The sequence below is a fragment of the Actinia tenebrosa genome, unplaced genomic scaffold (assembly GCF_029948245.1).
Source record: "Actinia tenebrosa isolate PJP-AT-01 unplaced genomic scaffold, QUT_ActTen_1.0 PGA_scaffold1__47_contigs__length_23844297, whole genome shotgun sequence".
NCBI classification, from domain to species: domain Eukaryota; kingdom Metazoa; phylum Cnidaria; class Anthozoa; order Actiniaria; family Actiniidae; genus Actinia; species Actinia tenebrosa.
The window spans coordinates 3004292-3017246 of record NW_028292578.1 but is presented as its reverse complement, the minus strand read 5'-3'; the positions used below and the strand labels follow the sequence as shown (position 1 = coordinate 3017246).

At 42.8% G+C, this 12955-nt stretch overlaps 2 protein-coding genes across 3 annotated transcripts; both read left to right on the top strand.

Annotated features, from left to right (window-relative positions):
* Nucleotides 1–1118: 1118 nt before the first annotated feature.
* LOC116294730 (uncharacterized) lies at nucleotides 1119–11888 on the top strand. The gene is made up of 4 exons (XM_031702378.2): nucleotides 1119–1314; nucleotides 1399–1443; nucleotides 3110–3219; nucleotides 11090–11888. The coding sequence occupies exons 1-4, from the start codon at nucleotides 1217–1219 to the stop codon at nucleotides 11203–11205; spliced, it is 369 nt and encodes a 122-aa protein (XP_031558238.2). The 5' UTR covers nucleotides 1119–1216; the 3' UTR covers nucleotides 11206–11888.
* LOC148909705 (uncharacterized) lies at nucleotides 3253–10774 on the top strand. Of its 2 annotated transcripts, none has more exons than XR_016120151.1 (2): nucleotides 3253–10536; nucleotides 10738–10774. XR_016120151.1 is itself a non-coding variant. In XM_089032265.1 (2 exons), exon 2 carries the CDS (start codon nucleotides 3883–3885, stop codon nucleotides 10234–10236), a length of 6354 nt encoding a protein of 2117 aa, XP_088888391.1. In that variant the 5' UTR covers nucleotides 3253–3534; nucleotides 3736–3882; the 3' UTR covers nucleotides 10237–10774. The 2 variants fall into 2 exon arrangements, 1 of the variants encoding a protein (XP_088888391.1); XM_089032265.1 differs by having other exon boundaries at nucleotides 3253–3534; nucleotides 3736–10774.
* Nucleotides 11889–12955: the final 1067 nt, after the last annotated feature.

Here is a 12955-nt window from a genome sequence, read left to right as displayed (position 1 = left end):
GTCGAACCAGGGAGGGGTGCTCACCCCCTACACCCCTCCCCTGGATCCGCCACTGATGGAGGATTTAGTTGGTTGAGCATCCAAAACTACTGATAAAGTATTTCGTGACGTCTCGTGAGTAAGGATAAACCAGACCCTGGTTGGGACGGTTTACTAGTATCAGAGTCTCGAAGAATCTAAAGCAGAAGTAAAAATAAGTTGCACAATTTCGAACGGCAGTGTTAAAAGCCATTTACAGGCAGAGCGTTTATGCCATACTCGTCAAAATAAGTGCTACACCTGGCCAAATATTGGTTTTGCTTTTAATGTTCTCCAGCATTGTTCGTCAGTTGCTAATTTCTTTGCTTCTACTTTTCAAAATTGTATTTTTCGAAAAGCGTTTCTTTATTCGGAAATTATTTAGCCTCGATTTCGCGTACACTTCGCGTAGACTCACCTCAGTGTCGATTTCCAATGGACTTTGATTTTGAGGTCATGACACCACAGAAACCAAGCTTGGGCTACCTGTGGTTCGTTCAGTCTGCCTTATATTGATTATTTGGACCTGGTAAACCACAGGGAGCCCAATTTAGATAAAAGTGAAAGGTGAAAATAAAATTGGGGAAAAATCGACTTTAATTAATCTTTTGTATTTAAGGTCAAGAAAGTGTCCTCCATTGCAAACCAGCGAAAGATAAAAATGCGTGAAAAAATCATTCTTTGTTTTCCTAAACGAAATACCCTTATTGGTATCAAAAGTTACGATATGCATAAATACTCTCATCTTGTATTGGAAATTTCATGAACCTTTACCCGGAATAAATTAATATTCTAGACAAGGTCAAGGATATTATTGTGCAAGATCATGACGTAACAGACTATGAACTTATTTTGCATATTCGTACGTAATAAATCGAGAAGGAGAAAGAGAGAGAGAGAGAGAGCGTGAAAAATAGCAAGTCGAGAGAGATTTTATGTTAAGAAAACAATCGAAAATACAACAGATATCTTTGAACAACTGAGAATTTGATAGTGGAACGAGCGTTGGATCAATCATCTGCCGGCAAGCATGAGTGCATAAATGAATCAGTGCTTGTCGCTATGTGCCGAAGGGTATGCATCACGTGATCTACTGCTGAATTGCGGAAGCTAATGTTGTCTATAATTCAGTAAGGGAAGATAGGAATTTGGAAAGAATTTACCGCAACTTAACTGAATCAAAAATTCTAAAATAACAATGAGCGGAGCCGCTGTTGTCGCAGTCCGAGAAGAGAAAGCGAGAATTGGAAATATTGAGGTCACTAAAGAAACAGCTTTGGTGGCTACAGAAGAAGGGTGAGAAAAACTAATAATAACAAAAAATACTTGTATTTCCGTGTTGTTATTTGATGTGGATATATTTGGTTATTGCTTTACCAGGATTGTAGCAATAGAAAGACACAGGATTGAGGAACACCAACCAAGGTAAAGTCGTTATTTCCTATAAAAAGATATTATTCGAAAACGAATTTCATAATAAAATAGATAAATAACCTTATAACAACAGATAAACATTACACCTTTTTTTATAGAATGATATACTTTGAATCCTAGTCTAGTGCAAATGAAGTATCTATCGAACTTCATAATAATATATTCCTTGCTTGATCGCAAGTTTATTGAGCTACTTTGGGTAAACTTGGAGGAAGATGGCTCACAAAACGGGTGTGGATTATATTTAATGCATTATTAATAATAATTTTTAATGCTTGATTGAAAATTTTAATGATTTCGCACTTTGCATTGTTGACCCAGGTCAGCAAAATCTGAGGGTTTCAAAATTATGCATGCATGCATGGTTCGACGACACTAGAGAAAAACGTTTGCGCATGCGTGCACTTCAGCACGTTTTCTAAGAATTTTGAAGAGTTCGAGTGAGAAAATAAATGTTTGTTTTCTCCAAGTATACAAAAAAGTTCGCGAGTATACTTTTGTCAGACCAAGATACTGTATTAACAAACACAATATGAAAGAATTAGCCTTAAGTCTCAAGCATGGACACTAAGTTTTGGCATTTTGTTAAGTCTAATTTATCAGGCATGTTGTTTGAAAGTCAAATTTACTTATGTTTTGACTAATTTGCATACGGATTCAGAGCATGCGCAAACGTTTTCACTCGTGTCTGGTTTGACAATAACATTTCGAAGGTTGATTATTCAGCGGTTTTTGTGCGCGCGCACATCGTAGGCCCAAATCAAACGTTCAATAGAAACACCGGTAGAGGTAGTATGGTAAAGCTATTTGAAAAATTCCAGGTCAGATTCTTGGAGTCAAGTTGACTCTCTTCGTTCATCTTAAGAAATATCTACATATATTGGTTTGAAATTTACATCTAGTGCCATAGGATGTTGAGAGGTTAATCATCTTCTTTCTTTGGACGCATGCGTCTGCAATCAAACAAAACATTGTCATTATCACATAGCGTTAAATATAATCTTCAGTGCCCCCCCCCCCTCCCCCCAAAGATTTTTAGCTTCCGCCGCCTCTGATTGTTATTGAAGAAATACATTGCTAATGTTGAGAAATGATTTATACCACATATCAAGAGTTGTGTTTGAGGTATTCTCAGTCGATTTTCCGGCCCATAAGTACCAGAATAGGACTTTTTGGATCTGAGAATTAACCTTCAAAAGTTTATAGGTTTGCAATGTTTGTGAAAATAAAAAGTTTTAGCATTGAATCAACTGTTTTCATCATGTTGACTAAGAAATAAGGCTAGTGTAAGTAGAAATAGATAAGACCTACTGATCAGGGCCGTAGCTAAACTGAAATGTTAATCGCTGAAGGTGGGAGCAACTAGAGGGGTTGGGAGACAAGCTTGGGTTGGAGGGCACCCTACCCCGAAAAGTTTTGAAATTCAGACCCTCGGAAATACGATTTCCAGCGTTTTGAGGAACATTTGTGACATTTTACCAAGGCAACTGCCTCTCAGTGCGGCTTAACGACCCTGCTGATATTTTGGTGAGTCCTTACATAAATTTGTATGACCCCCCTTTTTTCCAAGCATAAAAATTGGTGACCCACTCCCTATCTGCACGAGGCCCCCCTATCTATAGATAATGACCGGTGCCTTAACTAACTAATGTTTCAGGATGATGCCTGCTCCAAGACCATTACCCCTGCCACACCCGCCGCCACATGTCATACACATACACCAGAGCCCGGCACCGGAGTACGCGTGGTACAATCCTCAGGGCAAAGGTAACAAGTGTATACGCCAGGGTTCTCCAGTTTTTCTTACTCAATCACTGATTATTCGCATTCATATACGTAGACAGCTATTTCCGAAAAAAGGAAAAGTTTCTGAAGGTTTTGTGTCTTCGCACTTATATCAAGCCAGAAATGCACTATGGGTGATGTTAATGATTTACCAGTGATTATGCTCGTATCACATAACCGTAATCGGATAGTTTGATTTGGGTGATAAGTTGATGTAGCGTGTCGAAGGAAAGTTAAACTAAGAAAGAAGCTCCTTAGAATATTAACTAATTTGCTATCCGGCCAAGTAGCACAGAGGTATGTAACTCATTATATTTAGTTCTCCTACAAGAAATTATCAATATTATTATTCAGCATAAACTTCCTATAGTTGGCTGAGCATTCATTTCTAAGTATCGCTAGACCACGTGTTGCATAATCATTCCCTAATCAAGCACATTTTTTCTATTTGTAAGCGGTTTTAACTAATACAGATATACCTTATTGTATTTTACCCAGTCTTTACGTGATTCTAATAAATGCAGTGATTGAATGATGGAATCTCAGTAAGTGATTTGCTGTTCTAACACGGCCGACCCGGGGAAACTCGAAAGATTGCCCCAGCCGTAACAGTAAAGACTCTGTGGCTACAGTGCATCTGAAGGTATGTCAAATTTTGATTTAAACACCGAGGAAATCGATGAAAACACGCAAAGAGAAAAGAAAATGACAGAGAAGGGCACAGCCTTTAAATTGGACTTGCTAGATCGTGATCGAATTACGGCCCAAAGAAATTGGCGCAAACAGTTTAATATAGTGAATGGATTGCTAGCAGACTCGGAGGATGTCAACCGGCTTCTTAGTGAAAGGGGTCTGTTGGAAGCAAAAATGGAGATTCTCGCCGGCGCGAATGAAAGGCTAGAAGAGGCTTTAGACGTAACAGAAAGACGCGTAGCGAGCGAGAAATTTGAGACGATCGACCAACAGCACTCTGACCTCCTAAAAGAAGTAAACAAAAGGTTAAGCGATTTAAAAAGGCTAAATGAAGACGAAAGATCTTCGATCTCGGGCTCATCTCGCAGCTCGAGATCAACTCGCTCTAGTAAATCCAGCAATTCCGCGTTTGCAAGAAAGGCCGAGATGGCTGGCATGATCGCGAGACTCGGCGCAGAGTTAAAATTTCAAGACTTAGAAGCACAAAGAGCCGACGCGCTAAGAAAACAAGAGGCTGAGATGACGAAGTTTCGAATTGCTAAGAATCTAGCGCTTGCGAAGGCCGAAATGAACGCGATTGCCAAGGTACAAGAAGCAGAGCTAGGATTAGTCGACGGCGCATTTGATTTGCCTAAAGAAGATGACACAGAGAAAGATTTAAACAAATATTTGAGTATGCAACTTGACTCCGTCAAAGAAGCCCCGCAACACGATCCTGTCATGCAATCTACGCATCATGCAGCTAACATATCAGAATCCCATATCCATGCAAAAGAATCTAAGTCGACTAAGTCGGAAAACCTTGGTTTTGAATCCAAATCTAAGTCAGAAAATCTTGATTTCGAGTCCAAGTATAAGACAGATCCAGAGCTAAAAAGTTATTCGAAATCTTCGAACTCGTCTGTAAATCCTTTCACCTCAACTCGCGTCATAGGCACACCATTTGACAACTATCCGTCAACACATTTGAACACACGGAACCCATTTGATCCACCAACGGATTTATTTGACGATGTCGACGCATCGCAGTTCGTGTCTTACCGAGAAACAAACGTGCATAGTAGTACACCAAGCTCGAATAATGATAACGCCCTCTGCAGATTGGCAGATTTGTTGTCCGAAAGACGCAACATAGATAGTCTTCCCCTTCCGGAACCGGAAATCTTCAGAGGCAGTATGTTCCATTATCCTAATTGGCTTAAATCCTTTGAGACTATAATAGAAAGCCGAATAGAAAGTCCAGCTCAACGGCTGTATTATCTTGGAAAATACACCGCGGGGGAAGCCAAAGAAGCGATTAGCGGTCTCCTATGTTTGGATAGCAAGGACGCGTACCTTCAGGCAAAGGGTATACTAGCATATCGGTACGGGAACCCCTTCCTTGTGGCTGACGCATACAGAAAGAAACTAAGTGATTGGCCGAAAATCCCTCCAAACGATGGAGTTAGTTTGCGGAAATTTTCCGATTTTTTATACCATTGCTTGGCCGCAATGCAGAACGTTAAGTATCTAAAGGTGCTAAACGATCCGGAAGAAAACCAAAAAATGGCCAAGAAACTTCCAAGATACTTAGTAGATCGCTGGAGTCGAGAGGTAGATAGATGGATTAGCGGCGAACGAAGCGGCGTTTTGCTTCCCTTTGAAAGAGAGAATGAGATGGGATACCCACCATTCGCCGAGTTCTGCAATTTTATATCGCGCGAGGCAAGGATCGCATGCAATCCGGTAATCTCCAATAAAATCTTCAAAGAAGAAGAAAGTAAGAAAGAGGAAATAGCCAAACCTGTCAGAGTAGGAAGGATCTACAATCAGAGATCCCTCTTCACAGATTCCGCTGAAGTAAAGCGAGAAAATTCAGGATCCAAAAAGGACGACTCGAAGCAAGAAAGGTCAGTGCAGTGTGCGTCGTGCAAGGGACCACATAACCTAGACGACTGCAAGGCGTTCCTAAAGCTATCAGCTAAAGAGAGAGTAAGCTTCGTACGCGCGAAGGGACTCTGTCTCGGGTGCCTAAGATGGGGTCACATGCGAAAGGATTGCAGAAGGAGAGCAGTATGCAAGAGTTGCCACGGCTTCCATCCGACGTCTTTGCACGACGGTACGTTCGTTCCAAAGAAGGAATTGAAAGAGAACTCTGATCAAGAAATAGAGGTTAAGGAGGTTTCATCGAAATGTACGAAGATCAGTGACCAGAAACAAGACGACTGTGCCGCCCATTCCCTGATCGTTCCTGTATGGATACATCACAGCGACAATCCGTCCCAGGAAGTACTTGTATACGCTCTCTTAGACGACCAGTCAGACGGCTGTTTCATCAAGAATGACGTCGTTGAAAGAATGGCAGTGAAGGGAGTCCAAGTGAAGCTCAAATTGTCAACGGTACTTGCGGAACGTCTCATTGATTGTCAGAAGGTGAACGGTCTGGTGGTACGAGGCCTAAACGAAAGTGAGATCATCCCACTACCCGGAACGTATTCAAGAGAAATCATTCCAGCGAGAAGAGGACAGATTCCTCGACCAGAAACAGCTCGAAAGTGGCCACACCTGGAGCGTATAGCTGATCAACTGATGCCACACAGAAGCGACGTGGAAATCGGGTTGCTGATCGGTCTAAACTGCGCACGCGCAATCAAGCCAAGAGAAGTCATTCCGGGCAAGGACGATGAACCTTATGCGAAGAAGACTGCGCTAGGATGGGGAGTGATAGGCATAGTAGATCCTGACTGCAAGGATGTCCACGAGAAGTGCGGCTGCCATCGCATACTCGCCAGGGAGGTTGTAGGAGAGACCAAGAAACCACTTCACTTCTCCATGCGTACTCAAACAAAGGAAATAATGACACCATTTCAAGTTTCGAAGATGTTCGAACTTGACTTTGATGAATCACAAGACGAAGAGCGGACACTCTCTTACAATGACCGCAAGTTCATGCAAAGGATGAAAGATGGAATTAACCAAAGAGAGGATGGCCATTATGAAATTCCTCTACCCTTCAAAGATGATAGAATTAATCTGCCGAACAACAGAGAGTTAGCCGTAATCAGACTGATGAGGTTGAAAGGGAGGCTTGAAAAGGACGAAACCTACCGCAAGCATTACCAAGAATTCATGAAGGAGATGCTCAGTAAAGGTTATGCAGAAAAAGTTCCCCAGTCAAAGGAGAGCGGCGATGATGGTCAAGTGTGGTACATCCCGCATCACGGCGTCTATCACCCCCAGAAGAAGGATAAAATCAGAGTTGTCTTTGATGGCAGTGCGGAATACAAGGGCGAGTCACTCAACAGACATCTGCTTCAGGGACCGGACCTCACGAACAACCTCTCAGGAGTTCTGTGCCGATTCAGGAAAGAACCGGTAGCACTAATGTGTGACATCGAAGGAATGTTCCACCAAGTGAAGGTAAACGTCGAACATAGAAACTTTCTTAGGTTCCTTTGGTGGGAGGACGGTGATACGAACAATCCTTTGACAGAGTACAGGATGACAGTTCACCTTTTCGGAGCGGTCTCCTCACCTGGCTGTTCGAATTTTGCCTTGAAATCAACAGCCGACGACTACGAGATCGAGTTTGGCAAGGAAGCAGCAGAGTTCATTAGGAATGATTTCTATGTAGACGATGGGTTAAAGTCCGTTCCAACCATTGCGCAAGCCATCGCTCTTATTGGGAACACGAAGGCACTCTGCCAGAGGGGTGGCTTCAACCTGCACAAGTTCCTATCGAACAGTAAAGCAGTTATAGAATCAATCCCAATTGAGTCACGTGCGAAAGGTTTAAAGAATCTTGACATAACCAAGGACCTGTTGCCCATCGAGAGAGCCCTGGGAGTGCAATGGTGTATAGAGTCGGATCAGCTGCAGTTCAAGATCGAACTGAAGGACAGGCCATTGACGAGAAGAGGAATATTAGCAACGGTAAGCTCTATTTACGACCCCCTGGGCATGGTAGCTCCCTTTGTTCTTGTGGGCAAAAGGATACTCCAAGACCTTACCAGAGACAATGTTGGATGGGACGATAAAGTACCAGAGTCAATCAGACCTCGTTGGGAGAAGTGGAGGAGCGAGCTGCATCGCCTGGCCGAATTAAAGATTCCTAGATGCTACAAACCTGAAGGCTTTGGAGAGTGCAAGACCGTCGAGATACACAACTTCTCCGATGCAAGCACCAACGGCTATGGCCAGTGCTCCTACCTTAGAATGGTGAACGATCGTGACGAGATACATTGCGCCCTGGTAATGGCAAAGGCTAGAGTGACACCACTCAGACCTATAACAGTGCCTCGCCTAGAACTCACGGCAGCATTGGTATCCGCCAAGGTTAGCGGCTTTCTGAAGAAAGAGTTGAAATACGAAAAAATAGCAGAAGTGTTCTGGACGGACAGTAAAGTCGTTCTTGGTTATATATCCAACGATGCAAGGCGTTTTCACACGTTCGTGGCAAACCGCGTTCAGCAAATTCGTGAACGCTCCTCGCCTCACCAATGGAAGTACGTGGAAACAAGCATGAATCCGGCTGACGACGCTTCCAGAGGTCTTAGTGCTCAAGAGCTGATCGAGAACAAACGATGGTGGAATGGCCCAAGCTTCCTTTGGCACCCAATCAAAGAGTCCCAGACTTTATCAGAAACCTTCACAGTTATCAACCACAGCGATCCAGAAGTGAAGAAAGTCACAGCCTTAGCAACGCACTCAAAGGAATACCCAACAATATTGGAGCGTGTCAAGTACTTTTCAGATTGGTATCGCGCCAAGAGAGCCATCGTGATATGCAAGAAATTTGTGCAGAAGCTAGCCTGGACGATAAACGCACGCAAGGAAAGGGTGGATCCCTATAAAAGTCGAAGAGACGGAACGTCAACAAGGGAAAGAGTTCAGTTCGATGTGCAAGACCTACAACAAGCGGAAACTCTGATCCTGAAGGCTGTCCAGAGCCAATCCTTTCCTGAAGAAATGAGAGCTCTAAAAGCCCTGGGACGTCCAGCAGAAAAGATTGTGAAATCTAGCTCTCTTCTCCGTCTGAGTCCGTTTCTTGACGAAAACCAGGTTCTCCGCGTTGGTGGCAGAATCGGATTGGCCGACCTTCCCTTCCAAGTGAAACATCCCGTTATCCTCCCAAAGAAATGTCACGTGACAGGTCTAGTAATCCGCCACTATCATCAGAGAGCCCACCAAGGCAAGGCAAGAACACTAGCAGACATACGCGCTGCTGGCTTGTGGATTATTGATGGAAGCTCAGCAGTGGGACACTACATCTCCAAATGCGTCGCATGTCAAAGGCTGAGAGGCACCACTCAGAAACAGAAAATGAGTGATCTTCCTAAAGACAGACTGGAAGAAGCTCCACCTTTCACATACAGTGCGGTGGACTACTTCGGCCCCTGGTACATAAAGGAAGGAAGACGTGAGCTGAAAAGGTACGGAGTCCTATTCACCTGCATGGCCTCACGTGCGGTTCACATAGAAACAGCAGCATCGCTGACAACAGATTCCTTCATCAACGCCTACCGAAGGTTTACCGGACGGCGTGGACCAGTGCGCCAATTAAGATCGGATCAAGGAACGAACTTTGTGGGTGCTAGAAATGAGCTTGACGCAGCCATGAAGGAAATGGACCAAGATGCCATAAAGAGAGAGCTGATAAGGACCAATTGCGATTGGATACAGTTTAAGATGAATGTCCCGCACGCAAGCCACATGGGCGGCGTGTGGGAAAGGCAGATTCGCAGCGTGAGAAGCGTGCTAACAGCTCTGCTACAGACTCATGGAAAGCAACTCGATGATGAATCCTTGAGGACACTGATGATCGAAGCAGAAGCGATAGTAAACAGCCGCCCCCTCACTACCAACGGTCTCACAGAACCAGATTCCTTAGATGCATTAACGCCGAGTCACTTGCTGACCATGAAGACTACGATAGTAATGCCTCCACCGGGAGATTTCCAGAGGGCGGACCTATACTCAAGAAAAAGATGGCGCAGAGTCCAACACCTAACCAATGAGTTCTGGCAACGTTGGAGAAGATGTTACTTACAGTCTCTGCAAGAACGACAAAAGTGGTTGCGCCCCCGAAAGAATCTGTCAGTGGATGACATCGTCATACTGAAGGATGCGGACAACCCGAGATCTAAGTGGCAGCTCGCACGCATTGTACAGCCATATAAAGACGAAGACGGCTACGTCCGCAAAGTCAAGATTGCTGTCTCCTCTCCTCACCTCGATTCCTCAGGAAGAAGAACCGGCTCCAAGATGACATACTTAGAAAGGCCGATCCACAAGCTTGTTCTGCTCCTGAGAAGCGATGACAACTAATAAATGAGAGACCAGGGAGTCCCAGCCAAGGAGCCATATAACGTGAATATCCAAGTTGAACACTGAATATTGAACATTTTTTAGTAATATATATAGTTTGTTTTGTTTGGGGTAAATTGTAATCACAATTTAGGGGAGCCATGTTAATGATTTACCAGTGATTATGCTCGTATCACATAACCGTAATCGGATAGTTTGATTTGGGTGATAAGTTGATGTAGCGTGTCGAAGGAAAGTTAAACTAAGAAAGAAGCTCCTTAGAATATTAACTAATTTGCTATCCGGCCAAGTAGCACAGAGGTATGTAACTCATTATATTTAGTTCTCCTACAAGAAATTATCAATATTATTATTCAGCATAAACTTCCTATAGTTGGCTGAGCATTCATTTCTAAGTATCGCTAGACCACGTGTTGCATAATCATTCCCTAATCAAGCACATTTTTTCTATTTGTAAGCGGTTTTAACTAATACAGATATACCTTATTGTATTTTACCCAGTCTTTACGTGATTCTAATAAATGCAGTGATTGAATGATGGAATCTCAGTAAGTGATTTGCTGTTCTAACACGGCCGACCCGGGGAAACTCGAAAGATTGCCCCAGCCGTAACAGGTGATACGATTAAGGTCCAAACGATATGAAGTTTTCCGACAAATTTTTGGCAATATGCTTTTTCCGGTAAATATTCTTGTCCATGCTAAGCATAAGATCCAATATTAAGTTGCATCAAACCTCAAAATATTCGATTATAGAGCGATTTTAGCCGTGAAACAAAATTTAGCTATTAACTATTTTAGAAATATTACTTAATCTGTCAGTTTGTTGATTCCATATGTTTGTTTGTCTACAGGTTGCTGTGTAGGGTTCCTGCTGGTCTTGATGTGGATTTTGATTGGTGCCATTGCTCTGCCCCTGTGCATCCTTGCCTGCCTCTGTCAAATGTTCTGCGGCGAAGATAATGACTGACTGGCACGCGTTGCTACAACAGCATTTGAGAACAAGAACACTTGTTTCCACATGAGCCATCATGCTGTCTAAACAAAAAATGGCGTTGCACTGAATTTTCACGATAGCACGGGCTTAGTGGTTAGCATTGGGCACGCGCGGTTAAATATCACGTATTGTTTTCTTTCGCTATAACTAACCATAGGCTTCCCAGACTCTCAGTTCTTGGATTGGGTAATGGACTTCCTGTGGCGTTTTGGCTGATTTCGGCCGTTGATTTGCAGTAGGGATTTTGAATAGACTCTTCCACAGTCTCTCGCTCGTCCGTTCCGTCTTCACGCTTAGAGACTGTAACGGTACAATGACCGAAAGGACTTATGGGTCCCGAAAACTTGGACCCAGCGTGCTTTGGGAACCAAAATACTCGTCCACAGTCTCTCTCGTTTTCGCCGCCATCTTGAAAGTATTGAAACGAGAGAGACTGTGGACGAGTATTTTGGTTCCCAAAGCACGCTGGGTCCAAGTTTTCGGGACCCATAAGTCCTTTCGGTCATTGTACCGTTACAGTCTCTAAGCGTGGAGACGGAAAGGACGAGCGAGAGACTGTGGAAGAGTCTAGGATTTTGAACTACCATTTTTATAAGTTTTTTTGTTCAGCTTTTTCAAATACCATTTCAAAATAAAGTTTAATGCTTATAATCGTCTACTATGTGTTTCCTTTTGTCGTCCGATGCGTTTTAGTCTGTCTTTTAGCTATTTATTTTGGTGGTGAAAACTCGTTACTCGTGCACTAAAATTACACAAGTTGTGTATTTTAATCAAATGAAATATAATCAATGAAAATCTTACTTTAAAACAGAGTTTTGTGTTTACTTCCGATCAAAATAAAAAATAGAAATCGAGAACATATCTTTTTATATTTGGCAATTCTTTGAACGCATGCGCTCTTAACCGGAAGTCCAAGAAAACCGCAGGCCAGAAGAAAAGCAGGCTCTAGGTACGAAATAGCTTCGGAATGTGCACTAATCAAATGGAACTTTCATGCCCCGACTCCCCCGACTCCATAAAGTCTATGGCCGCGAGACATGCATGGACAATGGGTGTTTTACCACCCTAGTCTTCCATCGTAAATTTAGCACTTTGCCCTTGTGCTTGAAAAAAGATTGCGCGTTAAATTCCTGGTTTTGACGCCTTAGTTCTTGTCCTGTCCCGGCAGTCGGGGCTTTCAAGCGACTAGCGCATTTTTACGAATTACAGTCAAAGCGGCTCAAGCTTACCCCCCTAGAGTCCAACAATGGTTTAATTTTTTGTATTTCCGAGAATACGAAGAGTCAGGACTCAAAATAATAACCGGTTCAAAACTCGAATTTTGATTATATTATTCCAAATAAGGAACACCAAAATCCAATCAGAATTGGTTTTGAGTTTTGAATTGGTCATTATTTTTGAATCCTGATTCTTCGTATTTCTCAGAAAGAATAATAGATTTAAATATTCGAATAATGAAATCATAAATGGATCTAGGAGGATGAGCTTAACTTGAGCCGTTTTGACTGCAACACTTTGTACTCTAACTTTGCACTGTAATAGCCAAATTTTTGGCTAAGCTCACGATTTGTTTTAAATTGTTTTAGTAGAGCTCCATATCTATTAAGAATCAGTATTAAACCTTAATTCTTTTGTCTCACAAAAATACGTATACCGACTTCAGCATTACACGTCACCGTTTTTTAAAGTACTTTTAGTCTTGACGGCACCGTTATAATAAGAG